Raw genomic sequence first — 25860 nt, 5'->3', positions numbered from 1 at the left:
TGTCCCTCTCGGGGTTCCCGGGAAAAAATGTCCGCCTGCCTCCCGACGTCACGATAATTCCAGTTCACCATTTTACCCCACTCGGTGGTGTTTTTTCCACTTGTGAAAAGAAAGTCTACAAGTTTGCATTTCGCATACCTGTTACCATGGCGATGCTAAAACAAAAGATCCTGTTCATCCTTTGTTATGTGATGCGATTAAGGCGGTTTGTGACAATTTCATGTTTTTTATTGGTCGACAACATTTTTTCTTGGTGCGTATTCGAGCATTTATTTTTTTCTCTCTCCTGCAGTTCCCCAGCCCGGCCACAAGGTCTTGCTCTTGCGCACTTGCGTATGGGAATGCGTTAGGACGGTGATTTTTAAATTGCGGTATGCTACAGCGGCCAACAATATGAAATATACTTGCTTAAAAAAAAAAACTCTGCCTTGTTTTTAATGAATACTTAGACCTGTTACGCTACTGTCTTTTAATGTCGGTCATTATGGTGTTTTACGAGGCGGTACTTGGTGGAAAAAAGTTTGAGCACCACTGCGTTGGAAAATACCCAGTGGGGCTACATTGTGGTCGTCTGCAGGCATGCATGTCTATTTTGTGCTGCGTGTAATCTTGGTCAGTTTTGTTTTTTTCGAGTCCAAACAAGGGGGGGGGGGAAGCAATAACAGTAAACATGTGCAGATGTTTAATTTTTTTTGCATGCATATTTTGTATTTACTGCATATCTGCGCAGGTGTTTAAAGTAAGCGATGACATGACGGTGGGTCGACACTGGAGAAGTGATGTCTCCAGTGAAGAAGAAGGAGGAGGAGGAGGAGGAGGAGGAGGAGGAGGGTACCATTTTGTCACAGGCTGCTATGTAGATTAACCTTTCAATTAGTTGTTATCAGCTGCTCTCCATGCGAGCTCTGCACCTCGGATATGCTTTTTTTTTTTTTATTATCCCCTCCTCCTTGTCTTGTTTCTTTTTTCTTTTCTTTTTTTTTTTTTTTAAAATCATTTCGCCATCATGAAGACAAGAGGACTCTCGGAACAACTTGAGAAGGTAAACTAAGCAGTTGTTTTCGACCATTGCATTGCGTTTCTTGGGCTTTTCTTGCGCGCAACTTAGCGTCGATTGGTGCACATTTTTATTAAACACCGATTAACGGCGGCGGGACGTTAAACTACTAGACGGCGTTTATGAATTATTAATTATGAATCCCCTCCCCTCCCACCTCCTCAACTTGTCTCTTTTCATCCCCGCAGGGCTCAACTATTTTGGTTTGTAGGAATTATTTAATGGCGATAAAGAGGTCATGCCTTCATTGCGCAACGCCATGCGGGACGTTCACTGTCATCACCTCTTATTAGCGGAGGGGGGGGGAAACAACGCATACTTTTTTATGAAATAGCGCATGTTTAATTGGCTTGAATGTGAATCATCAAGAGAATTAACGGGCTTCTCTCTCGGGGAAAGAATAAGAAGGGACGTGGTGCTTATAAAGCGGGCGATTGTAGCCCTTCACACATTTTGACCCCCTCTTGTCGGGAGTCTTTAAACGCACCACTTTTCATTTGCGTGCCAGTTTATCGGCGTTTAAGCCTCGCTGGTCCCTAATAATTAATCATTTAAAGTGTAAAAACGATCCACTTGCGAGTGTTCCAATGAGGAATGTGTTATTAAGGTGGGACGGTGTTAACCGTCGCGACAGAGGGTGGATTATTCGTCTTAAATCGTACAATGAGCACCTTCCACGTTAGCGTGTAGTGTTTGGCCACACATTACAAAGGGGGACAAGTTGTAAATAAATGTTTTAACGCGCTGTCCGCCTGTTAATTATATTGACACGACCGTAAAGGCACCTTAAGAAGGCGGGTCAAGAGAAGGGGGCGGGAGTGACAGGTTAACTGGCCAATGGCGTGAGCGCATGCATGGAGATTGACACGTCTTTTATCAAACCAGCAATCGGATCTCGTCTCGTTACAGCCAATATTGAAGTTGTTAGGGCGGGCGCATTAGTGTCGGCGAGCTTTAATGAGACTCCATTGGATTGTAATCAGCGTCATGTCGGATTCGCCGTAAACTACAACAGTGTAACAAAATGGCGACTGTTTAGGTGACGCCACTTTGAAGGCTTGTCATTTTCCAGCAGCCCCCTCGACGCGACTCCCAGGTTTGTTACACGGCTTGTTGGCCCACTTTCTCGTGTTTTAGTCCCGAGTCGAGGTTTTTCCGCCCGTCGGGGCATCGAACGTGTGGCTGTCAGGGGAGGCGGACATTGATTTTGTGCGTGTGGCGTGGATGACTTTTTGTTGTGGGCGGCCATGGAGCTGTCAAAAAAAAAAAAAAAAAAAAAAAAGTGGCGCTGGTGTAGAATGTTGTCGTCATTTTATGTGACGGAAAAGCCAGCGTGTTGACATGTCGAAAGTGTAGGGGATAAAACACTGGCTGTTTTGTGGTGGTGTTTGCTCCTTTTTAGAATGACACTCACCTTCCCGTGGAAAGTGTTTACACTTCTTCAGAACTCCATGGAAGTTTCTACAACTTGTTTGCTGTCTGACTTTAAATCTACACATGTGTGTTTCTTTATGTTCTAGAACAGTGTTTCTCAAACTTTTCCCACCATGTACACACCTCAGCAAACACTTTGCTCTCCAAGTGCCACCATTGAAATACAGTAGCGTAGTAGGCTTAAGTATTCATTAAAAATAAAGCAGATGTTTTATTTAAATGGGCCCTGTTATGCATTGCCAACTTTTCTTACCTATTGGTACTGGCTGTTGTGTATTTGGATCTACCAAATTTTTCGGACTATAAGTCGTAGTTTTTTTCATAGTTGCGACTTATACTCAGGAGCGACTTATGTGTGAAATTATTAACACATTACCGTAAAATATCAAATAATATTATTTAGCTCATTCACGTAAGAGACTAGACCAGAGGTCGGCAACCCAAAATGTTGAAAGAGCCATATTGGACCAAAAATACAAAAATAAATCTGTTTGGAGCCTCAAAAAATTAAAAGCCATATTACATATAGTGTGTCATGAGATATAAATTGAATTAAGAGGACTTAAAGGAAACTAAATGAGCTCAAATATACCTACAAATGAGGCATAATGATGCAATATGTACATATGGCTAGCCTAATTAGCATGTTAGCATCAATTAGCTTGCAGTCATGCAGTGACCAAATATGTCTGATTAGCACTCCACACAAGTCAATAACATCAACAAAACTCACCTTTGCGCATTCACGCACAACGTTAAAAGTTTGGTGGACAAAATGAGACAGAAAAAGGAGCGGCATAAAACACGTCCTAGAAAGTCGGAGAAAGTTATACATGTAAAGAAACTACGGTGGGTTCAAGGACCGCCAAAATTAGTAGGACAAAACGGTGCTCGCTAAATACTCGAATCAGTGAAGCATGTTTAATATAAACAGTGTACTTTATAACAATTAGGGAGATTTGTGTCATGTTTGTCCTCCTACAGAAACCATATTAACACAAAAAATATATTTTATTTCCCCTCATCTTTTTCCATTTTTCATACATTTTTGAAAAAGCTCCAGAGAGCCACTAGGGCGGCGCTAAAGAGCCGCATGCGGCTCTAGAGCCGCGAGTTGCAGACCCCCGGACTAAATGTATAAGATTTCATGGGATTTAGCGATTAGGAGTGACAGATTGTTTGGTAAACGTATAGCATGTTCTATATGTTATAGTTATTTGAATGACTCTTACCATAATATGTTACGTTAACATACCAGGCACGTTCTCAGTTGGTTATTTATGCATCATATAACGTACACTTATTCAGCCTGTTGTTCACTATTCTTTATTTATTTTAAATTGCCTTTCAAATGTCTATTATTGGTGTTGGGTTTTATCAAATAAATTTCCCCCAAAAATGCGACTTATACTCCAGTGCGACTTATATATGTTTTTTCCCTTATTTATTATGCATTTTCGGCCGGTGCAACTTATACTCCGGAGCGACTTATAGTCCGAAAAATACGGTACATAAGTCCCAAAAAAGGGAAAACAAATTGTATAGACTTGGTCAAAAGTTTGCATACACTTGTAAAGAACATAATGTCATGGCTGTCTTAAGTTTCCAATAATTCCTACAACTCTTATTTTTTTGTGATAGAGTTATTGGAGCACATACTTGTTGGTCACAAAAAACATTCATGTAGTTTGGTTCTTTTATGAATTTATTATGGGTCTACTGAAAATGTGACCAAATCTGCTAGGTCAAAAGTATACATACAGCAATGTTAATATTTGGATACAAGTTTCACTGCAATAAGGTGCTTTTGTCATCCACAAGCTTCTGAGTGAATTTTTGCCCACTCCTTGACAAAATTGGTGCAGTTCAGCTAAATTTGTTGGTTTTCTGACATGGACTTGTTTCTTCAGCATTGTCCACACGTTTAAGTCAGGACTCTGGGAAGGCCATTCTAAAACCTTAATTCTAATCTGATTTAGCCATTCCTTTACCATTTTTGACGTGTGTTTGGGGTCGTTGTCCTGTTGGAACACCCAACTGCGCCCAAGACCCAACCTCCGGGCTGATGATTTTAGGTTGTCCTGAAGAATTTGGAGGTAATCCTCCTTTTTCATTGTCCCATTTACTCTGTAAAGCACCAGTTCCATTGGCAGCAAAACAGGCCCAGAGCATAATACTACCACCACCATGCCTTCTTTTCTACGTGCCCCAAACAAGCTGTTTTGAATGTGGACAATTGTTGATGTCTGAAAATGGGAAAACCGTCCGCCGATTATTCAAATATGGTATTAATGTACCCAGAGTGTCTTGCGCGCGTCCGCCATTGTAGTGCGCGCTGTAGCCAATAAGCTCCTTCTTTTTCACTATCCTCTTGTGGGGCGGACTTGCTCGTACATGGACATGCATCCGCTGTTGCCATTTCTAATATAAACTAGCGTATAGTTCTCACGTATATCCATATGGAAGCACCGAAAATGTTACGTGACGGTAAAGCCCGCGTGTTGACATGTTGAAAGTGTAGGGAATAAAACACTGGCTGTTTTGTGGTGGTGTTTTCTCCTTTTAGAATGACACCCACCTTCCTGAGGAAAGTGTCTACACTTCTTCAGAACTCCATGGAAGTTCCTACAACTTGTTTGCTACTTGACAAACAGCCTGGACTTTAAAGCCACAAAATGTTTGGTTCTCAAACTTTTTCCACCATGTGCCACCTCAGGAAACCATTTACTCTCCAAGTGCCACCGTTAAAATACAGTAGCGTAGTAGGCGTAAGTATTCATTTAAAAATAAAGCAGATGTTTTATTTAAAAAGGCCCTGTTTTGCATAGACAACTTTTCTTACCTATTGGTAGCTGCTGTTGTTTATTAGTGTAACGGGGTCAATTATGTCATGTAAATAATGTATTTTATAATGTTTTATTACTTACACAAAATGTGTAATTTACATGTAAATACCTGAAGGTTGTTTGATGTTTTGTCATTGTGGAACCATTGTCTCGTTGTCCTTCCTACAGCAATAATTACTCTGACACCTGTCTCTATATATGCGTTGGACACGCCTTCCTACTTCCCTTTCGTCCACGATAACGGGAGAGGTAGGCGTCCACGCAACGACAGAAAAAGTGCATTTGTCTCGTTAAGAACTTAAGTTCACTTTCTTGTACTGTATTATATTTGCGTAGGGGCTTTGTATTATCAGGTATGTTTATATAACATCTTTCAAGGACTGCGTTCTTTTTACTTGACATGTCCATCAAATCAACTCCGCTGTTAACTAGTTACCATATTCAATCAATTATAAGACGACCCTGAATATGAGACAACACTGTATATAACACAAGCCCTCATTTTTCTAACACCAGCTAAAAAAACAAAAGGGAATTAAAACTCACTTGTCAAGTGGTCTGTCCTACAACACCACACACACGTTAGGAAGAAGTGTGTTTACACTTCTTTGCAACTTCATAAACGTGTCTAGAACTTTGCTGTTACTTACCGGTTAGCTTGGAATTACAAACCTATAAATCTTTCTAGTATTTGTTCTTTGCACTGTATTTGAAAACATCTTGAGCGGGCCGCATTCCTGTGACCAAGCATGCCTATTAAAGCTGTCAGCTGTTGACTAGTTACCGTATTGACCTGAATATAGGACCATCCCTTTTTTTTTTCCAAGACCAGTTTTTAGAAAGTGGTCTATGCTACAATAACACACATACCTCCACAACAAGGAGTGTTAACATTTCTTTGGAAATCCAGGAGAAGTTTCTCGAACTTTTGCTTTGCTAACACTTATTAAGAACATCAATTTATTTTACCAAACATGACCATCAAATCCACCTAGATGCTAGCTAACTACTGTTTTGACCCAAATGTAAGACTACCCTCAATGTAAGACGATACCCCTCGTTCAAGACCCACTTTTGGATGACAAAGATACAATGTTTAGTTTTTTGAATCATGTTTTAAATATAGGTTGTCTTTAAGAACAGACTGCAAAAATGCTAGTCAAAAATCCTCTGTAGGACCGGGGCATTGTATTGTTTTAAAGGACCTAATGTACGAATTAGGGCTGCGGTTATCGATTATTTTAGTAATGGAGTAGTCCATTGATTAGTTTGTTCGAATAATCGGAAAAAAACACCTCATAACCTCATTTGTGTATTTTAAGAAGAATAGTTGAAATAAACAACGCTTCCGCTTGCCGTAATCGTAATTATTTTTTCCCAAATAAATGGACATCAACATTGAAATTGCACTTTGAACATTTGTGCATTAATAACAACTCCATGGAGTCCGTATTTGATAATTTTTTTATTAGTTACACTCATTCAACGATTAATCGAAACATCCATCCATCCATTTTCTACCGCTTATCCCTTTTGGGGTCGCGGGGCGTGCTGGAGCCTATCTCAGCTGCATTCGGGCGGAAGGCGGGGTACACCCTGAACAAGTCGCCAACCTCATCGCAGGGCCAAGACAGATAGACAGACAACATTCACACTCACATTCACACACTGGGGACAATTTAGTAATCGAAACAACACAATGTAAATCAAAGCTTTTTACGAATCAAACTAATTATAGCCCTAGTACGATTGTTAGTCACTACCAAGTTTTTAACTCCTATCAAAGTTGCTCCAGACCCCAACTGTACCGTGACCTGTGTGTTTCAAAGTATTTTCTTGAGAAGAAGTGCTGTATTATGTTTGGACCGATATGGAAATACATGTGTATCTATATCTATCTGTGTGACGTGTGTATTTGTTTTTCTCCTAGGTTTAATATTGGACTCCAGTAGAAAAAACTCAAGCCCTCACGCCAGCGGTGGAATTTTATCAGTGCCAACATTTCTCCCCCGGTTGTCTTACATTCAGGATTGATGTAAGAGGGCAATGTGGAACGTACCTTTTTGACTTCCTCGTCAAGGATGTGGATGTACCAAGCGTTGGCCAGCAGAAAGCGGGGATCTGTATGGATTATCGCGTTCTTGTGAGTGTCCTTTTTCAGCCATGGTCAAACTCGCAAACCCTCTCTACACTGAGTGGATTCTCGAGGCAATACAGAAAATCAAGCGTCAAAAGCAGCGTCCCTCGGAGGAGAGGATTTGTCATGCGGTGGCCTCGTCTCACGGACTGGACAGGAAGACTGTCCTGGAGCAGTTGGATTTAAGCGTTCACGACGGCTCTATACTTAAGGTTACCAATAAGGGTAGCACTTCGTACAAGGACCCGGGGAACCTTGCGAGAGCCGGATCAATTCCACCACCACCTCCCGTTGTGTCTGTGCCATCAAAGGAATCTATATGGAATTCCAGCGATCTCCGCCACGTTGATTGGAATAAGATCCTGCGGAGGGCCATTGAGGGCATGGATGACTCGCACGGCTCCTCGCTTAAGAACATCGAGAGGTACCTAAGGAACCAGGACGACCTGACGGAAGTCGCAGACAACCCGGCCTTCCGCCAGAGGTTGCGGCTGGCGGCCAAGCGGTCCGTCAACAGCGGCCGATTGTTCAAGAACGGACCGCGCTATCAGCTCGGGCATCCCGGCGCCGAGGGGAGAGTGCCAAGGTGTCCGGGCGCTTTCCCTTTGGTGTTGACATCAGTAACGCTCCTCCCTCATGAGCGAGAACAGGTACACACACCTCGCAACTTTTACAATCAATGCAGAGTTCGATGATGGTTTCACGATGGGAGTAGTATATTCTAGTCTCACAAAATTTCCAGTTCATTCGAGATGGGTTTTTGATTGATATAACTTCCAAAGGAATCAAAGACACTGAATGTTCTGAACTCCATTTTTTAATGCCACTCTCTACAGCAGACAAATGTTGCCTCTACATTTGTGCTTCAGGTATGTGCTTCAATTGTTGTCCTTTTTTTTTAGACAACAACTAGTCAACAGCGTCTCTGCTGGTTTGCCCGTCAAATAGTGCAGTACATTTTGCCTGAGTTGCTTCAATAAGCAATCAACACCAATTGACATTTTGATACCAATAATTATTTGTTGTATTGGATGAAAACCACTGATACATCACAAGATTAGGCATAGCATCGGAATCAATATTTGACAATATTGATGCTGGGTCATAAGTGATAGCATTGCTGTTAGTATTTTGTACCGCCCCCAAGGCGTATAAAATGTGTTTAGGATTAACTTTCTAGTGGCTGTGACTGGTTGAACTTGTCATCAATTGGTCTATGGGGAAGTCATGATGGTGAATTCTGCCAGGCAACAAGTAACAGGACGGCGTCGAAGAACTGGATACATTCTGTTGATCCTAGCTTCTGTGTTTGCTAGCTTGCTAACATTGTGGTGAGGCTTTATAGTGTGGCATGAAAATATTTTAGTTGTTTGTGCAATATCGCTTTCTCTCTATGCAATAACCGAGAGTAAATGTTTGATTGTTGTTTAAATGGTTGTTGGCATCCACACCGGAGCGTGTGGCCCCTCCAGTGTTTGTGTTACTGTTGCTGCGTCTCCATAATACGAGAGTCGCCGATAACCAGGAAGCCATTCTGTTTGTGTGCGCGGTAAGTTTCCCACAGGTTACATAAGCCTAAATGACCCTTAAAGGATGTGGTTGACTCTTGTCTTGTGAGTTAAGGTAGATAAATCTTTTTTGAGGAGGTAATTGGAAGATGCAGAGACTTAATGTGCCTCATGCAGATGCTGGGATGGTGACCAGGAGGAACATAAACTAAATAGACTGATTCACCCCCCCGAGGGACGGTAGAGGATTGTTAATTTGTGCTGCGTGCATTCAGATTGTGTCTGGTTGTCAGTTTTAACACGTAAGAGGCAAGCACATTTTCCTTAAATGATGCCCGTCAAACACTGATGAGGATTGTTTCACTATTAAGTTAGCTATGCAGTCGGTAGGCTAATGCTAAAAACATTGCTAAAAAGCAAGCTACAGTGGGAAGGTGCTTACCCCTTGTACTGCAAACTCAAATTGAAAGAGTACGTCGTACACTCAAACAGCCATCATAACATGTATATATTTCATGTTCATGGTCATCCACTTGAGTCATCTGTCAGACAGACTTGAGTCTGGCTACAGCAAAGCATTGTTGTCGTAGTGCAAAGGTTTTTTTCGCTTTTTTTTTTCCCTCCAAAGAGCTGTGGTGGAAATGGGTTCATGCATTAAAAAAAAACAAAAAAACCTCAAGTATCTGCCTATAGAGTTGTCACCTCGCTCGTCAGCAGTTTCACAGTGAATAATCAGGAAGCGACACCTTTTTGATTCTGCAGCCATAACTGTGACTGTCTGTGGTCGGGGCCTAAAAATGATATTTAGCTTTAAAAAAATGTTTATAAAGCACAGGGTTCTTGCAGCTGCTTTCCATTTGGAGCCCTTTTAGTTGTTGACACCACCCAGCCCAGTCAAGGTTTACCTTGCACTTCAAATGTTGAGGCTCCTCACAACTAAGACACACAATGGCTGTGTTATGTGTCGAGAAAAACAGGTACTTTGCGGTAGAAAAGAGCAGCATTGGCTCACGGTTTATAAGCGTCTGAAGAGAGACTCTGCCAGGAACAAAGGCGAGGAATTGGATTTTTTCTTTTTTTTTTCCCCCTGCTGTGTTATGCAACCACTTGAGCTCTCTTTCCACCAGCAGTGTTCTAATAAGACCCCACCCCCTCGCTCAGGACAGCCTGCTCTTTTCATGCAGCATAATTTCCTGAAATGTACTTAATTTAGAACCCCTCCAAGAAAATCATCAGCATCTCTTCAGCTCATGCTCTGGTTTCGGTTGATGCAAAAATGCTGCTCCCCAGGAAGAGAACAGCTCTTTTCAGTCCATAAGATGTTGCCATGCTGATTAGGGCTGCCATTATTGATTATTTTAGTAATTGACTTCTCTATCGATTAGTTTGTTTGATTAATCAAGCAATCAAACCAAGCAGCAAAAGACATTCAGTAGATCAATAGACACTAACTTTTTTTCAGAATTAAATATTTTTATAAATGTCCATTTTGAGGGGTAATGACCTTTTCATTATTTAATATTAATACACAGGTAATAATTTGACTTTCACATTATTAGAGTTGGCCAGTGTGTGCTTGACGAGACAAACTGCATTAACAAGCGATCTTTTTGGTGATATTGAGGTTGACAGGAATCCATCCATCCGTCCATTTCCTATCGCTTGTCCCGTTCGTTGTCGCGGGGGGTGCTGGAGCCTATCTCAGCTGTATTCGGGTGGAAGGCGGGGTACACCCTGGACAAGTTGCCACCTCATCACAGGGCCAACACAGATAGACAGACAACATTCACACTCACATTCACACACTAGGGCCCATTTAGTGTTGCCAATCAACCTATCCCCAGGTGCATGTCTTTGGAGGTGGGAAGAAACCGGAGTACCGGGAGGCAACCCACGCAGACACGGGGAGAACATGACAACTCCACACAGAAAGATCCCAAGCCCAGGATCGAACCCATGACCTTCGTATTGAGAGGCACACGCACTAACCCCTGTTCTGCCGACATGAAACTGTATTAAAAAGTAATTGCTGCCATAATTTTGGTTAAATTTTGACAGGAAAGCAAAATTGAACCAATATTATTATGGCAGCAGTTACTTTTAAAATATGGTTTCCATCGCCTCCTGGCATCCGAATGCACCAAATTCTTTGTCAGTTTGTAGTTTCTAGAGGTTTGTTGATCCTCCAAGTGTCATTGCTGTGGCCGTGGCTCCAGCGTAAAACACCGCCACCACATCGAAATACTTTATCACATCCAATCACATCCAATTCCTCTAAGTTAGAACTGTGTGTGTGTGTTGTTCTGCAAAAACTTGGTCAACAGTCACAGCTACTATCATGAGCTGTGGTGTTAGCATTCCGTGTTGTTAGCAATGCGTGTCCCGCAGTGTCATTTCACATCGCTCAAGCCAAAGATGTGTAATTGATGTCCAAGAGGAAGTGCATCTTGACAAGATTCATCTCCACTTTGCATTGCCCTGACTGCTGATAGCTGAGAGCAGTCTCGTTAGTATGCCCGGGCAGAAAACACATTTTGCTGGGCGATATATTGAACTACAAATCATTTTTGATAAACTATGGTCTCAACATTATTTTGAGACCAAATTAGCCACTGATGTAATATCAATACACAATAATATTCCAAGTTTACCCTTTCAAATACAAATGAACTTAGATTTCTCATATATATTCACATTGTAATGGACATGTAAACTTTTCAATATCCAAGTTAAGTAAAACAAACAAATACAAATCAAATATACTCTGTTATGGTTATTGCGGATTGTTGAATGTGCTCAAAAAGTACTTATACACACACACACTACAATCTTTTAACTAAGTTTTTTATTAAAAAAAAACCAAACTAAAATTAAGAGTCACAGAATATACTTTCTTGGCAGACGATATATACGATATTGTTCTGGCTTCATAAGAGCCATACTATTTTTACTTGTGTTTAAATGTTTATATTCTTCCATTTTAAGTCGTAAAATATTAGAATGTGTTTTAAATAAATGCAAATTGGGTCACACGAGTTCACTTCCTGTTGAACTCTGTTTCAACTCAAAACTGTCAAGAATGGATTGGTCACTTTGTGCACTGACAGCACAGCTTTTATGTTCATAGTAGTTTAGACAGTAATATGTTCATACAAGTTAAGATTGCGGTATGTTTCTGATGTGGGAAAGATGTCCATGATTTAATCAAAGTGTGGTTATCGTTCACGGTTTTTCGATCATTTTATTTTAATACGGCAATACTGTCGGGAGTTTGTGCATGTAATACCAATGCCTGCCGCTGCTTAATTCGATGCAAAGGATGATTGCTCTTGCAGCCCGTAAACACGCAAAGGAATGGCGATTATCGAGGCTAGCAAAGTTGTTGTGTACATTTTCATTTGACGTCCAATTAATTGACTTATGCAATATCGGCCCAGGTCTACTTGTTAGCAATAATGGAGCTCTGAGACACATCGAGTCTGCTGCGCCTTGACTCTAGTCTTTTGACATCGTTCTCGTCATAGGCTCACCAATGTGAGGATGTCTTATTGATGAGGAAGGAAGTACTGCTAAAAGTTGGTCAACTTGAGATTGAAGATCCAGTAGTGCCAAGATTGGCCGCCTGCAGTATAACCCTTAACCAGGAAAAGGAAGATCCACTGTGAATATCTTCACAACATAGTTAATAGAAAATAAGACAAAAACTTAAAGGTGTTGTTTGCAACTTCCTCACAGTAAAATTTTTCAAAGCAAAAAAATATAACCAGAACACCACCGGCTAGCCTATGTTACCATTGCTGGTTCAACAGAACACTTTTGTTAGACAACTGTCCATATTTTTCACAATTACAAAGTTTATGTAAAAAATGATTTACCGACCCGGATAAAATGATTGGTGTTTACGGCGGCCACTCACCCGGTCTCGTCAACACGTACGCGCAGGGAGCATGTGCACACACACAAAAACAGTCCCAAGAGAAGCAACGAACAATTTGCAGTCATCTTGTTTTGATAGAATATACATTCTGACAGCTAACACTAACTATCCAAATTGCTATGATCAGCTAACACCTCAAACTAATTAGATTAGATTAGACAAACTTTAATGATCCACAAGGGAAATTGTTCGCATAATGCGCGTGCATGTGTTCCGTACGTACGTAATTATGTAGGAGAATGTAAAATACCTGTACATTGGAAAATTGGCGCCACCTAGGCATCTGCGTAAATGTTGCAAACAGCCCCTTTAACTGCACTTTAATACATATAATACATAACACTTAGTTTAGGTGAAAAAACATGTAAAGTATGCTTTAAAATAGAAACAAATATATCTGAAGCGTGGGATGGCGGTAGACACATTTTTTTGCAAATATTTGTATTTTATTTTCACACCTCCATGTGAAGTCCCAGTTTCCAGTTGGCCATGTGCTGTGTGGATCTTGTACGCTTGGGGGCGATTGTGTTGATTTCATCTTGTTTAGCTCTGTGGGAATGTAAATAGAGAAATAGATTGCTACATGCTTATGAGGTAGAGCCAGTAGCTGTCAAGCTACGGATCCAACCGATAACTACAACATTTGTGAAGTGAACTTTATTTGTATAGCCCTTTTTCTGTAGAGACTCAAAGCGCTTAACATAGTGGAACCCATTATCTATATTTAAGCTACATTTAAACCAGTGCCCGAGGACACAAGGGCAGTTGGAGCTGGAATCGAACAAGGAACACTCAAGTTGCTGGCACAGCCGCTCTATCAACTGAGCCACACCACCCTCTTTTTACTGCTAATTGCTAGGGCTGTACAATTAATAGAATTGTAATCACAATTTTGGATGCCACGATTAACTTAGTGCGTTTGTGATATTAATATCTAAAAGGCAGAGTCCGCTGCATTTCAAATCACGCACTTTCACAGCAGCGGTGGCTCCTGCCTCTGCCATAGGGCAGTTATTCTTAAACTGTGGTATGTGTACCACTAGTGGTATGGCAGATAATCCCTTGATTATAATACCATGTTTTATTTTCCTATAGTCAGTGTTGCTGTTCAAGCTGTGTGTAGTGTTACAGTAGCCAAAATATTAAATACACTTGTTTTTAATGAATACGTAGGCCTACTCTGCTACTGTATTTTATTGTTGGTCATTCTGGTGGTACTTGGAGAGCCAAGTTTTTTCTCAGGTGGTACTTGGTGAAAAAAGTTTGAGATCTACTGCTATAGGCCATTGTGCGTGGGCAAAGAGTTCAGTGATCACATTAAGCCTTTTCCTCAAATTTCAAGAACTTTAAATTCCTGGAACCTTTAGTTCTGTAGAAGTGTGGGGTTTGCGTTTCCGCCGTATTTCACAGTTCAGGGTATGACGTATGGATCAATCAATCAATCAATGTTTATTTATATAGCCCTAAATCACAAGTGTCTCAAAGGGCTGTACAAGCCACAACGACGTCCTCGGTACAGAGCCCACATACGGGCAAGGAAAACTCACCCCAGTGGGACGTCAATGTGAATGACTATGAGAAACCTTGGAGAGGACCGCTGAGTGGTACATTATATTTCTACACTGATACCATGTAAAACGGACAATATTGTTGTTTCTTTTACAAAGCAATAAGATAGAAAACAATATGAATTTTCAAAAAGTGTACTGGATTTTATATAAAAATTCAGGCTTTTGTCCACAGTGTCCATCAGTCAGAATGTCATTCCCTCAATAAATGATGCCTTTGTGAGGGTCAGGCGATTTCTTTATGGTCCATTTCAGCTGTATATCACAATATCCATCCATCCATTTTCTACCGCTCGTCCCTCTCGGGGCCACGGGGGATGCTGGTGCCTATCCCAGCTGCATTTGGGCTGAAGGCGGGGTACACCCTGGACAAGTCGCCACGTCATCGCTAAATAAATAATAAATGTCAGTATTTATCTTTAGGCGACAACATAAACGCATTGGATTTGTTAGCATTAGCATTCAGTTCACTCAGGTTGGGACAAATAACTACACAAATGGCGTGTCAATGACTACTTTTACAGCTTGTAACAAAGTCAATAGTTATTTGATGTGATTTATCTTCGTTTCACTCGTCCATTTCACATTTCTCTATAAACTATGAGGTCTGAGTTCCAATGAGCATCTTGCCTTGCCACTTCAAAGTCCAGCTGAATACTTTATATTCCTCTGTAAATATGTTATGAAACATTCATAAACATTAAATTGTATACTAGTTTAAAGACTGTGGCTGATTAAAAACAGTTCAAGATAGTTCCACTGATCAGTGTTCTTTAGCATCAAAATTCCCCATAAAAGTTCCTGCAAGTCGAAAGTTCCTTTTGTCCTGCTTTCCCTCCTTTGTCAAGGATTTTGTAATTGAAATACTAAAGAAATAAGTAATAAAGAAGTCATCTAGCACACTGTAATGGCGGTCGTTGGGTTTGAAAAACGTTTTTTGGGGACACCCCAACTATGTTCAACCGGTCGATAGCACAGTTTGCCCCTCTAAGGTTCTTGGGAAATCTACCCGGGTAGTTTTTGGTGGAAACACAGGTGTGTACTTTCCAATTTAGCTGGGTAAAAAGAGTAACTGTAAAAGTTCCTATTAACAAACTTTTCGCCTCATTTCACTTTCATTGAGTCTAACTGCGTGCGTTAAAGACTACTATCAGCGACAGGTGTGGACCCTTGCACAACACCCTGCTCTGCGTGTCTCCTTGGAGTCGCACTAGCAGGACTAGAGGCTAACCACCGTGCTAAATAAAGTCTGGAGATACTATTCTGTCGAATGCCAACATTTTTCACCGGTGTTCTGGCGAGACTTGCTCCCTATTGGAATTCATGCACCCCGTGCATCTTTGTAAGAGATGCAGGAAATGCGGGAATATAATTGCGCTTTGAAGAACTTTTTCCCGTGAGTACAGTCGTTAATAACGTGAATAACGCTATATTTTTGGATTTTGTCATTTAACGTACATGTCTCACCTTACGAAAGCTCAAATATATGATTAAAACAACCGGGGATTCAGTTGACGTGCAGGCCACCTGTGAAGTGAGGCCGTTTGTTTTTTTAATAAAACATAAAAAAGGGGTAAATAAAGCTCAAGGCATTTTGTAATTAGAAGAGGTTGACGTGTTAACACTAATTATGAACAAAAATCAAAGATCTGTGTTTAAATATATATTATATATAGAGTAAATATGGATACATTTTATTAGACTTTTTCATCACAAAATACATGATGACATCAAGTTCAAAACGTACTTTGATCAACGGAAAAGCGCTGCTGGATCCAACTGTTGTAAGCAATACGCACGGGGTTGTCTGAAGCAGAGGCAGCCTGTAGGCGATGTGGACCGATGATATATCCGAGATATATCCTCGGACAGAGAAATTTTAAGATGACACTGGCGGCTTTAGAGGAAAGAAAGGCTCCCAGGAGCGCGAAGCAAGTGTGGCGTCAGGCTCTCTGCAGCTCATTGTTCGTCGCGGACATGGAGCGACAGAAGAGTCTCCAAACAGGAGTACAGTCTTTAATAACACCAGAAAAAGATGCTAGATTTGTGGCCAGTCGTTTTTAATGAAGAACGAGTGACTAAAAGGATTGGAAAAATCTGTAGAAAAAAAAATCGCAACAAAGTACATTGTACAAAAAGCGGCAACAATTGAAAAATAGGGCAGAATGATATTATGTAAGAAAAAATATATTTTAATACTATATTTAATACCAGATTTGTTTTAAATGTATGTATAAATTTTTTTGCCTTTTCAAAAAAAATATGTGCATCATAGCAAATAATGTTATGACCACGCCCCTAGCACCGCAGGTATCTTGGCAATTTAGGGAAAACCCTGTAAATGCTTTGGTTCCTGTTGATTATGATCACCAGAGACATACAATAAGATTGCTATTTTGTTGAACTATTTACTTTTAGTACAAACAAAGCGGTAAATTATTTTTAATTGCTGGTTCACATGTCAATGATGTCTAAATTGTTATATACAGACGTTTAATTCTTCACTAGAGTATTTTTTCCTCCACCAGGATATCCTTGCGTCATGTCACATACTTAGTGTCTTCTTCGACAACACTTATTAAACGGTTGGGTTTTCTTTTATAATATACTTTAAAAATATTTACTTATTTCAGCTTCTGAATCTTCAATTTGTATGCTTGTGTGTGTAAACAGCCCCACCGCCTGTAAATAGTGTAATAAAAAAGCGGTGTGTTGGTCCCTTGCACTACATGCCAGAAAGAACTGCTTTCCAATCGTATGATGTAGCCGGTGTTTTAATCTGATTTTTAAAAAAACAAAAACGCAATCAAATGAAGTAATAAAATGTGTTGTAGAAATACTATTTGGCACAAAATAATTTAAGAAATTAAACTAATTTAGTTAGGACTATTGATCTGTGTTTGGCTAGTTGGCCTTCCGGAAGGTAGGTATCGATCCAACATCGGTTTGAAAGGCAATATATTGATTGTATCGATACCAGCAAAAAAAACACTGGATTTAGGAACTGCAGGCTTTATGAATGAATGAATGGATGAAAGAATGATCTTTATTGTCATTGTGCATGTACAGGTACAGGTCCAACGAAATTTAGGTTGCTTCCCTAAGGTGCTTTGCATTTAAAAAAAAAGAAGAAACCACACAATATACAAAAACAACACAATATACACAATATGCAATATGGCCTAAGACCACTCTAAGAGGCAATGTAGAAAAAACGAGACAGTAAAAAGTATAAAGTGACTAGTGAACATATGTGAAGTTTAGCACTTTTAATGATAAGGATGTTTAACGTTAAAGCTGTCTGTTCGTCTGTGGCAAATGTCAGATACCTATGGTGGTTGAGTTCATACCAACGCCACAAGACAATATTAATTACAACAAAAACTTTTAGCTACAGTACAATTGCAAAATCTACAACAAATAAAAACACAACACAATAATATGAAGCCACAACTTAACTTTAAACCACAAAGAATGCGACCGGAAGTAACAGCAGAGCAAGTTCGCCAACGCACAAGGTTGAAATAGAAGGTTAAAAACAGTGTAAGGAACATAGTATATTAGTATAACAAACTGCATATTAGTATAATTTAAAAAAGTAAAATAAAAAAATGTTTACACTTTCCTCATTTACTTGTTCATTAAACCCTTGTCCGCTATAAATGATAAATGGGTTATACTTGTATAGCGCTTTTCTACCTTCAAGGTACTCAAAGCGCTTTGACAGTATTTCCACATTCACCCATTCACACACACATTCACACACTGATGGCGGGAGCTGCCATGCAAGGCGCTAACCAGCAGCCATCAGGAGCAAGGGTGAAGTGTCTTGCCCAAGGACACAACGGACGTGACTAGGATGGTAGAAGGTGGGAATTGAACCCCAGTAACCTGCAACCTTCCGATTGCTGACACGGCCACTCTACCAACTTCACCACGCACTATCACTTCTGGTATGTCTTTATGATCAAACCACTGCTCACTGCTCAAAAGATCTAGTTGTACTTTATTTCTCAGGTACATTTTCTGCTAATTCAACTTTAAAAGATGTAGGTTGCACTTTATTTTTGATATTAATAATGTATTTTTTTTTAATGTCAAAACAAAAACAAAAGTACCAGATAAATCTACCTATAAAATGTTGGTTTCTGTACTTTTATTGAAAATGTCTTGAATGTTGAAAATGAGCGCAGAAAAGGTTTCCTCTTGTTAATTCAATCTAAAGTGTTGGTTGCAATTTATTCAAATAGGATGTCAATATATTGGCCATTAATTGTTTACTTGCTTGTTTGTATACATACTTTTTTTATACCTAATTTCCTTTACAATAAATAACCGGAATATAGGAAACTTCACCTGTAGTGTCCAGCATCTAGTATTTATTTCAGTCACAATAGCGCTGAATCGATTTCAACTCACTGTATTGTTTTGGATTGTATTGTTCTGAAAAAATATCGTTTCGGAATCGTATCGGCAACCAAAAATCTGAATTGAATAGTTGCTAAGACGAATCGTTACACTCATATGTGCATGGAAACAGACTGACTGTTGCCTGTTCTTGGCTTTGACCACTGCAAAAACAAGACATATTGTATAGTTTTTCTGTCATAATTTCGCTTCTGTGTTTTATACACTACCGTTCAAAAGTTTGGGGTCACCCAAACAATTTTGTGGAATAGCCTTCATTTCTAAGAACAAAAATAGACTGTCGAGTTTCGGATGAAAGTTCTCTTTTTCTGGCCATTTTGAGCGTTTAATTGACCCCACAAATGTGATGCTCCAGAAACTCAATCTGCTCAAAGGGAGGTCAGTTTTGTAGCTTCTGTAAAGAGCTAAACTGTTTTCAGATGTGTGGACATGATTGCACAAGGGTTTTCTAATCATCAATTAGCCTTCTGAGCCAATGAGCAAACACATTGTACCATTAGAACACTGGAGTGATAGTTGCTGGAAATGGGCCTCTATACACCTATGTAGATATTGCACCAAAAACCAGACATTTGCAGCTAGAATAGTCATTTACCACATTAGCAATGTATAGAGTGTATTTCTTTAAAGTTAAGACTAGTTTAAAGTGCTTTTCCTTAAAAAATAAGGACATTTCAATGTGACCCCAAACTTTTGAACGGTAGTGTATATCAGTACATGACAATCAGATTAGATTTTGAGGTCTGAAGCGCACTTTTTTCACCAGACCATCAGAAGTTTTGGCACAAACAAGCCAGTCCACTGTATGATCGACATATCACACGGTCAAAAGTCTTATTGGATCCTATCATTGACAATTGTCATAATTGTTGTGAACCATGTGTTGGAATTCAGTGGTTCATTCTTGTCCACTTAAAACATCCTCCCTAAAAGTTCCAGGGGCGGCACCTTAAGGCCAAACACAGGTGGTGTGCAGACTGCTTCGCTGGGTTGGAAAACCTGAAGATTATTTTTTGTCATATTCTGTGGATTTTGGATTTTTCAGCAAAGAAGAAAAGACATAGCAGACACTAATTCAAAGCAGAGGATTTGATGTTTGGGGTCTAGCATACTGTATGTGTTGCTCTTTTGGAATATCATCATTCCCAACAGTCTGCTTCTTTGTTGTCGACTGTCTCTGTTGCTAGTTAAAGATCACAAACGTCTGCTCTTAATAATAATGTAAACTTTATGTTGTTCGGCAAGAAGCCTGTTGTTTTGAAGCAGTTATAATGGCCAAGAAATACATGTCACCATGTTTCCGTCACTTTGAAACCCCAAGATCGGTAACGGTATGACTTAAGCGGTTGTTGCGGTAGCTGTTTAATCAACCGCATACATACTTTAATGAGGCTGCTATTATGCACGTGTTCTGTTTCTGACTGTCGTGTCTGCTGTCAGCCAACAAAAGGTGATAAAACCCGGTCATTTTTAGTTGCGCTCAGAAGAGTAAAGAAACAGATTCTGCTTAAGATGAATGTATTTTTAAAAAGATAACAACCCCGCATGACATTTTTTGCACACAAACAAGCAATGATGTAATCAATTTGTTTAAAAGCAGTTGACATAATTGCTTAATATTTGGCTGGAAAATAACTTCATGTAATTGATCTGTTATTCAGAGTGAAGGTAAGATGATTTTGTGGACTAGGTGCAATGTTTTTGGATTAGTCTTTATTGTGACAGAAAACACGTGAAGTATGACACATTTTTATTGTCAACACCGACAGATTTTGTAATCTGATCTCCAGCCAGGCTTGTTCAACAGGCTTCTCATAGACCAGCTAACGTTTTAGTGTTAGCCTTGTTTTCTCAAGCAGCAGCCTTTGCTCCATGACATGCCAACAGGTGCGTCATACGCTTGAACAAATAAATACCACACCTCCAAGAGACTTGTTTGAAAACCGATAATTAATTTGCTGCATTTACTTTCTACTATAACGTTTTATGAAGGCATGACAACACATGTAGAGGAGACATCTGTAACGCTGACTGTTCAGTTTCAAAGTGGGGGTTTCAGCCATCCGTCAATTTTCTACAGCTTGTCCCTCTCTGAGTCGCGGGCGGGCTGGAGCCTATCCGAGCTGCACTCGGGTGGAAGGCAGTGTAAACTCTAGACAAATTGCCACACAGAGACAGACAACCAATCACACCGACATTCATTCACACGCTAGGGCCAATTTAGTGTTGCCAATCAACCTATCCCCAAGTGCATGTCTTTGGAAGTAGAATAAAAGCCAGGGTCCCCGGGGAGAACCCACGCAGTTACACAGAAAAAAATCAACCCCAGGACCTTCTCGCTGTGAGGCATGGACGCTAACCACGGCGCCCCGTGCCGATACCTAATCTCAATTATTCCACTTTGTAACAAACTTTGGAGAAGTATTGCATATTTTGTGATTCCCCTATTTTATCTCCATTAAAACAACAGACTATCATTGATTGCCCGCCATGTCTGATAACCACCACCTTTTTACCGCTGCCAGGAGGTATAATATGTACAGTAATTGCCGGCGTCTGTCAGTTTGCAACTTAAAGTTATGGGTGGATTTTGATGAACCTTTCAGGAAATGTAAAAAAATGGGAATGATTAGATTTCGGGGATCATCCGGGTGGAGGTGCTCCAAAAAATGTATTCACATCCAAATCGCTATTTTTATGCATTCCAATTCTGTATATATTCATAATTTTTGAGAAAATACAAATATATGTATATCCTTTTTTTTTTGTTGCAATTTGTATCTTTTTTTGGGAGTGTGGGGGAATAATGTTTGGATTAAAACAAAACTATTATTATATTATATTTAATAGGTATTGTATTTGTATGTTTTCTGAAACGCTTTGTTAATGTCTATCCTAAGTATTGTAAAGCTGGGATTGGGTTGGAGTAGAGGTTGCTCTATTTTCTTTTGTTAGATTGATAAACGTTCTATGATTTTTGTTAGGAACATTTTTTAAATAATTATTTTCAATTGTTTTTTAAGCCAACAGTCATACTTCAAAAGCCAATACGAGCTTTTGTAACCTGTTTTGTAAATGTTTTACTATAATTTATATACCAAATCATCATCCGGATCATTTCTACTATGTTACCTTACGTTTGGTTTACAAGGCTCAACTTCAGTTTGTGCTGAGTCAAAGTGATCGAATGACTGACAAGAGTGTTCATTCCATTTATTTCATTCAGCTCCAGCACAAATGCACACAAGTGCTGACAAAGAGTGGACCCTCTTACAGCCTGTTTGGAAGCCACCAACGGACAAAACAAACATGCATTAACTTGCCAATTTCGTTTATGGTTTGATTTGCTGGGGTTTTTTGTGTTTGTTAGTTCGCAACATAGCTCACAAAGTTATGGTCAGATTTTTATTGAACTTTCAGGAAATATGGGAGAAAGAACAAGTGATTACATTTTTACTGGATTCAGGATTTTTTTTATTATTAGTCTTTTACTATTGGGAGAGACAGGAAATGTCCTTTTCTTGTTATAATAGAAATCCATAGAAAGACTCAGAAAATAATCCACTAAGTGAAAACCCACGGCTCTGTGCATTTAATTAGGACTTCTCGTTTAAAGTAATGCTGTGGTTTCGCAGTGCGTGGCTAAGAGAGCAGAGGAGAATTTGAGTTAAAGTAGATGTCATTACAACAACGCAAACTGCTTGCAAAGGAGACGTGGCATCTGTAAAGCTGACTGATCTTAAGCTTTTAAAGTGGATTTTGCTGTGCAAGTAATAACACCAGAAAGGTTATGAGAAGCAACGCAAAGTAAGACATAACAATAATATATTTCCATGTTATTATATTATGTATTATGCTCCGAATGAATATTATCAGGTGTAGAAGCCATAATTTTATTTTGCCGAGTCTGCCTCCAACGCCCAGAGGCCCACTTTCAAATATTGACCTGGTTGGTTGGGGAAGTAGGGGAGTAAACTGCTCCAACCTACTCAAGCATCTAATTGATACAGTAGCCATCAACAAAGCTGCGTTTTTACCCCCAGAGGATGCCTTGTAACTGGTTGAAAAGGTGGTCCTGTCATGTATGTAATGATGGATGGAAGAGGTGGTGGAGAGATTCAACTGCAGGTCAGAAGGTGGCCATGTATGAAGTTTCAAGTGAGGATGCTATATTTGTGCCCGCCCAGAGTGCCCTTTAAAGCTCCATTGACAAAGCCATGATGATATATGATCTTTACAGCCTCAAGTAACGATCACATCTGCACGTTCTTTACATGCAGGGAAGGAGGCAGCACTTGCTTAAATGCTCACTGCTTTCATGAGCAACGGGAGAGTTGTAATTCTAAAGCAGGTTTGGGACAGAAGCCCTGATAATGTTTGTTCTGCTAAATTTTCACGGCGTCATGGCAATAACAACATGTTTTTATTGTGGCAGTAATTTGATGACATACTAGGTAATCCTTTCAGTTTCAAGCGCTAGTCTCAAGAATAGGATTAAACCCTTCAACTTTGATTTACTAAGATGACTCAGATGTAATGGATATGTGCTGGATGTGTGAATTGGCATAGGGTCGCTTGGTTTATTCCACTGGGAGTCATGATAGTGTGCTTAAAACACACATCAGACAATCTCTTTTAGGATATATTTACATTGTGTGCCTGTAACTGTACTTTTCATGTCAACAAGGGACAAATGTTCAACTAATTCCAATGAATATCTTTAAGTTAGAAGACTTCAAAGGGGGAGGTGCAGGACATCGAGAGAAAAAAAGAAAAACATTACACCTACTAGTGTTGTCCCGATACCAATATTTTGGTACCGGTACCAAAATTATTTTGATACTTTTCTAAATAAAGGGGACCACAAAAAATTGCATTCTTGGCTTTATTTTAACAAAAAATCTTACGGTACATTAAACATATGTTTCTTATTGCAAGTTTGTCCTTAAATAAAACAATGAACATACAAGAAAACTTGTCTTTTAGTAGTAAGTAAGCAAACAAAGGCTCTTAATTTAGCTGCTGATGTATGCAGTAACATATTGTGTCATTTTCCATTCTATTATTTTGTCAAAATTATTAAGGACAAGTGGTGATGAATTATTAATCTACTTCTAGTTCATTTACTGTTAATATCTGCTTACTTTTTCTTTTAACATGTTTTATCTACACTTCTGTTAAAATGTAATCATCACTTATTCTTCTGTTGTTTGATACTTTACATTAGTTTTGGATGATACCACAAATTTGGGTATCAATTTGATACCAAGTAGTTACAGGATCATACATTGGTCATATTCAAAGTCCTCATGTGTCCAGGGACATATTTCCTGAGTTTAAAAACATATTATAAATTAAAAAACAAACAAAAAAAAGATGTTGTGATGCCAAAAAATATCAACGTAATTATAGTAGTATCGACTAGATACGCTACTGTACTTGGTATCATTACAGTGGATGTTAGGTGTAGATCCACCAATGGAGTTTGTTTACATTTTGACGCCGGTAAGCTACGGTGTGTAGTGAAACATGTTTAGCTATTCCTCGTCCTGCAGGGATGATACTTGTACGGACCGGTACTTTTCAGAGGCGGTATAGTACCGAATATGATTCATTAGTATCGCGGTACTTTACTAATATATATATATATATATACCGTACAACCCTAACACCTACTAATGTTTGCAGTTCAAATTTAGTGATTTTTCTTGAGTTCCGGCTGTATGAGGTGAGCAGAAAATGCTACAAAAACAGTCGTCAGAAAGTCTGTTTTCCTGGGAGGGGCTAAGGCCCAAATTGTATCGTATTGTCTGAAAAGGATGCTCACTCGGCCACTTTTTGAAAAGCCCTGGTTCAAGTGTGCTTATATCCACTTTGATTTTAAAATGCATGTGGTAATATCTATTGATGTACGGTGTGGTCGTCTGCAACCGCACATATTCTTCTTTTCCTATACCACTCCATATGTTTGCATCCTGCCTGTAAACAAACATTGGCTTTCTTTTGGGGCGGCCTGGCTCAATTGGCCGTGCCAGCCACCCGAGGGTTCCAGGTTCGATCCCTGTTTCCGCTATCCTAGCCACTCCTGATGTGTCCTTGGGCAAGATACTTTACCCACCTGCTCCCAGTGCCACCCACACTGGTTTAAATGGAACTTAGATCATGTGTTTCACTATGTAAAGTGCTGTGAGTCACAAGTGAAGTGAATTATGTTCATATAGCGCTTTTCTCTAATTTTCTTCCCCCGCCCTCTTAAACGGTTTGTCTACATTTGTGTTCCCATCCAGCTCCGGGTAGACCCCATCCCAATATGCAGTTTCTGTCTCGGCACTAAAGAGTCCAATCGGGACAAGCTTGCAGAGGAGCTTCTGTCCTGCGCGGACTGCGGGAGCAGCGGTAAGTCCACACACACACGTGCTTCCATACCGTTCCTCGTAAGCGGCACGAAAGTGTTGTATTGTAAAATCAATTCCAGCCGTAAAAGTTATAGACAGCTTTGTGTCCTCACACGACACAAGTACATCTTTCATCCCGGGTGTGGCGGCAGTTCCCAACGTCACTTAGCCAGATCTTTCGTCGGGCTTTGAGGGGATTTATCGGACGAGCGACGTTTAAATCGAGTGGCTCGAACCGATTCAAGGCAGCATATCCTCCATAAGTGGTCGTTTGGAATCCTGAAGTCAGACTTTTACCCCCTTCTATGCTCAGGAGCAAAGATCAACTCTTTTTTTCCCACAGCAGATTTGCTTTTCTGTTTTGTTCCACGCGCAACTGCTCTCACCCTTGCATGAAATGGCCATTTATGTTTGAACAATTATTTTTAAACGCCGCAAGGAATTGTTCTCGGCGTGACATTTTAACAGTGTAAATTTGACTAACTAGCGCCACGTTGGTTTTCATTAGGCGCTCCGAGTGTACACAAATTGTCCTCTCACTGTAACACAG

The 25860-nt window shown here is 39.9% G+C and overlaps 1 protein-coding gene across 3 annotated transcripts in view; it reads left to right on the top strand.

Annotated features, from left to right (window-relative positions):
* Nucleotides 1–767: 767 nt before the first annotated feature.
* Nucleotides 768–25860, top strand: part of kat6b (K(lysine) acetyltransferase 6B) — a 51090-nt gene continuing 25997 nt past the window's right edge. The window contains exons 1-3 of one of the 3 annotated variants that reach the window (XM_062055525.1): nt 768–1042; nt 7268–8124; nt 25203–25311. In XM_062055525.1, the coding sequence (XP_061911509.1) occupies nt 7501–8124; nt 25203–25311 (733 nt within the window). In that variant the 5' untranslated portion in view covers nt 768–1042; nt 7268–7500. Of the gene's footprint in view, nt 1043–1585; nt 2154–7267; nt 8125–25202; nt 25312–25860 lie in introns of those variants that run through there. The other 2 variants (XM_062055524.1, XM_062055526.1) reach the window with 2 other exon arrangements.

Source organism: Entelurus aequoreus, linkage group LG08 (assembly GCF_033978785.1).
Source record: "Entelurus aequoreus isolate RoL-2023_Sb linkage group LG08, RoL_Eaeq_v1.1, whole genome shotgun sequence".
Classification (NCBI taxonomy): domain Eukaryota; kingdom Metazoa; phylum Chordata; class Actinopteri; order Syngnathiformes; family Syngnathidae; genus Entelurus; species Entelurus aequoreus.
The sequence above is the reverse complement of the archived record's forward strand: the minus strand, read 5'-3'. Positions and strand labels throughout refer to the sequence as shown.